This window comes from Chinchilla lanigera, unplaced genomic scaffold, assembly GCF_000276665.1.
Source record: "Chinchilla lanigera isolate Chin_1 unplaced genomic scaffold, ChiLan1.0 scaffold00049, whole genome shotgun sequence".
NCBI classification, from domain to species: domain Eukaryota; kingdom Metazoa; phylum Chordata; class Mammalia; order Rodentia; family Chinchillidae; genus Chinchilla; species Chinchilla lanigera.
In genome coordinates, this window is record NW_004955450.1 from 4,322,176 (window position 1) to 4,326,213 (window position 4,038).

Consider the following 4,038-nt stretch of genomic DNA (forward strand, 5'->3'; position numbering starts at 1 on the left):
AAAGAAAAGCCACCTCATATTTACTTCTGTAAGCTATATGATTAATGTTCTTTCAAAACCTTCCCTGCTTTCTGGACTTGGCTGCAATGAGTTTCTACTGTTTACAACCAAAAACCTGAAACAGGTTTTTAAAACTGCTTTTGAATGATAATTGGGCAGTATCTTTTTTTGTTTGGCTGGTTTTTTGAGACAGGGTCTTGTTATACAGTTCAGACTGGCCTTGAACTCCTGAAGATCCTCCTGCCTCAGCCTCCTGTGTGCTGGGATTACAGGCTTGCACCCCTATGTCCAGCTGGAAGTATCTTTTTTTAAAAAAGTTTTATTGAGATACAATTTATATGTCATAAAGTTCAACATTAAAGCACAAAACTTAATGATTTTTTAATATATGAGCAGGGTTGTACAGCCATCCCAATAATCTAATTTCAGAACCTTTTTATCGTCTTCCAAAGAAAGCTTGCTCCCTATCTCCTATACTATCCCTAACCCCAGGTCTTTAGCCCTGGAAAACTACCTAATCTACTTCTTATCTCTACAGATGTACCTACTCTGGATCTATTTATATGTGAACACACAGTGTGTGGTCACTTATGACTGCTTTCTTTAACTCTGCATGTTTTCCCAGTTCATTCATGTTGTCATGTGAGAACTGCATTTCTTTTTACTGCTGAAGAGTATTTTACTGATGGATATACCAACATTTTGATTACCCATCACTTGGTGGACACTTATGTTTTTTCCACTTGTTGTCAATTATGAATAATGTCATTATGAACAATCACGTGTAAATTGTTATGTGGATATTTCTCATTTCTCTTGGACAGCTACCTGAGGTAGAAGTGCTGGGTCATATTTTAGCTCTAAAGTTGACATTTTAGGAAAAAACAAACTAGTATCTTTTTTAAAATCTCTCTCTCACACACAAAGGGTATCCTATGAGCTAGCAATCCCAATTCTAGTACACTCTCTTCTACAGAAATAAAAATTTGAAACAAGTATTTCAGGATAGTACTGCCAAAAATTTTAATCCATGTGTATGTTCAACAAAAGGGACTTTGAATAAATCACAGTATCTGTATACAATGCATACTCTGTAGCTATTAAAAAACACTTTATTCATCTCTCAGCTTAGATGCTACTTCCTCTTGATACCCAAGCCAACAGTGGGTTATATAACTCTCCTACGAAACTCTGTATTACTACAGAAATGTATTCCCCTGTATTAAAACTTCCTCTTTACTAAGACAGTCAAAAATCCTTCCAGAAGAACGTGAGAGTGAAATGAAGTATGAAGAAGAAAAAGAGGAAAAGATAAAGGTCAGAATTAACAGAAATAAATGAAAGAGAACACATACCACACTGTACTGCCACTGCTAAAACTGGTGAGCGTAGTGATGATGGGAGTGGGGGCTGAAATTTTAAGAAGTAAGACTGAAGAAGGAATCAAAAGGCTGGTTAAAGAGTTTATATATTAAATTGAGAGTGTTACTAGAGAACCAATAAACCACTGAAGGGTAAGAAAGAGTGACCAGCGTGGAGACTAGTCAGAAGGGAAGAATGAGGTGGCAGACAGGAAGGTATAAGGCTGTCATGAGAAGTCCAAGAGTCTCAAGGAGGAGGAAGTAAACCAATACAGAACGATTAGGAGGTAGATTCGTGGATTTGGTGATAGGACATAGAGTAGAGCTTACAGGAAGAAGTCACAAATAAAAGTCCAGATCAAATAAGGGATATTTAAGAATATAATGATAAACAGAAGCCTGGCCTAAATGACATTATAGAGGAAGTCATTATACTAATTTATTTATCACACATATTGAAGAAGTCACAGCAGATGGACAAGGAGGAAGGGAAGGAGGGGAGAAAGGAGAGGGAGGGAGCTAAGAAAAAAGAGGGAAAAATTTGCCAAAAGATCTAGGTTTTTTTTCTTTACTGTAAGTTTTATAAAACCCTTCTAAATGGTTTTCCTAGGTAGAATGAAAGCCATCAACCTCATTTAAATTTCCTGTATAACTTCCTCTGCCATAAGATAAAAAGAGAAAGATAAAAGCTGCTCAGTACCTCTGATAGCAACTTTTAAGCCATCAGACAAAAAAGTGCTGTGCTAGTTTATTCCATACAATACTGAGCAAGTCCTGGCAAAGGCTGATGCATGTAGTATATGCACAATGGGTATCTGTTAAATGATTTGTTGTCACCAATTAAAAGAAAACTCCAAAACAGTACTGCTCGTTTTTGTGTGTATGGTACTAGGGACTGAAGAAGGCAGGACCTCACACGTGCTAGGCAAGTGTTCTACCACTAAGCTACAACCCTACTCCTTTTCAAGACAGAGTCTAAACTGCCTAGGTTAGCTTTAAATTTGCAATATTCCTGCCTCAGTTTCCTGAATAACTAGGATTCTAAGTGTGTGCTACTGTATATGGGATAATACTGCTTTTCTTTTTCCAGATTTACCTGCAATAAAAATTTAAAAAGCAAATACATCACTTAACAAAACTTACCTGCTACTGTGAGCTTGGCTGTTCTACTAACAATAGTTCCAAGACTATCAACAGTGGCCACACACTGATAGTAACCTTCATCAGGTTTATTGTGCTTGGAATGCACCACATTGCTAATAAATAAAGATCCATCTGGGAGAAGCTGACGTCGATCATCTGATACTAAGTTTAAGAAAGTTCCATCTTTTTTCCATTCAATTTTTGGAGAAGGTTCAGAATATGCTGAACAGTTTAATACAACAGAAGAGCCTCTAATTGAGAGTGTATCCACTGGCTCCACCAGAAAATAAAATGGAGTGAATGTTCGAACACTGGCACCTACAAAGAAAAAGAACAAAATTAAGCAAAACATCCTTCTACTATTCCTATAAGAAAATCCAAAAATTATTCTCAAATGATTATGCTCTTTGGGTTTGGCACATAAATATGTATAACCATCTTACTATGAAAGTCTAATAAAACATTTCTTATTAAGAAACCAAAACTTGACTCATTTAGACCAAACACACACACACACACACACACACACAATTTACAAAAGATCAGCTTGTCATAGTGTCTAATGAACGTTTTAATTTAAACCCCACAAGCAGTTAGAAATACTTAAAATTACTGTAGTCAAAGAATTTTCTATAGAACAGAGAGACAAAATTGAAATAATTTTTTATTTATAAAAGATGTTCAAACTACCTTGGGCTAGAAGTTTGCAAAGTGTCCAACAGATGTCGCTATGTATCCTAGAGAGTGAAACACCGCCCTCCCCATTCTCTGATGTGCTTGTGAACTGCAGGCCAAACATTATCTCTCTACAGTGGTTCTATTCAACCATATTCCCAGTATTCACCTAGTACAGCGAGTAGACAGAATCAATTTCTGGGTTATACACTTTCTAAAAGCATCCACTGGTTAAAATATTAATGAGACCAAATATTGTACTCTAACACTAGCCAGTTAGTGTCTTAATGGTAAAATTCAGTAACAAATAAGGGCTTTGTAAATTCTGGTGAGTTTTTTCTAATTATATGAGAAACCCAAAATAATTTTGTCCACCAAACAGACTCAAAACTTATCAAGATGTAAGCCAGGTGTGGTGGCAGACACCTATAATCCCAGCACTTGAGAGGGTGAGACAGGAAGGACAGGAAGACTGATGCAAGTTTGAGGCCAGCCTGGCTAAATATACAGCAAGATCCTGTCTCAAAAAACAAAAAACAATAACTGAAAGTAAATGATCAAGATGTGGTAAGTATATATACACATACATTCCCCAAAATGAATGTTATTATGTACCATAAACATACACTAACATTTTTAAAGCTTTAGAATCACGAATTAGAAACATAGTAATTTAGCAATTTCTGTTGAATCACACAATAAAACACTGAAGCTTTTTTTAAAAAAAAGTAGAGAAACTTCACTTATTAGCAGTACTTATAAAACTATGATGTAACCCACTATAGTTTAGGAGTGGCAGATAAAAAGAGCCACAAAACAAGCTTTAAAGCCTAAAAACAAAAACCACACATACTTGAAG

General features: G+C 35.9%; 1 protein-coding gene across 5 annotated transcripts in view; it reads right to left on the minus strand.

Moving 5' to 3' along the window:
- The window catches only part of Neo1 (neogenin 1), a gene marked incomplete at its 5' end in the record, with an annotated part of 133,830 nt that extends 131,008 nt beyond the window's left edge, over positions 1 to 2,822 (minus strand). For all 5 annotated transcript variants that reach the window (XM_013519002.1, XM_013519003.1, XM_013519000.1 and 2 more), the window contains 1 exon segment: positions 2,505 to 2,822. In XM_013519002.1, coding sequence (XP_013374456.1) covers positions 2,505 to 2,822 — 318 coding nt within the window.
- Positions 2,823 to 4,038: the final 1,216 nt, after the last annotated feature.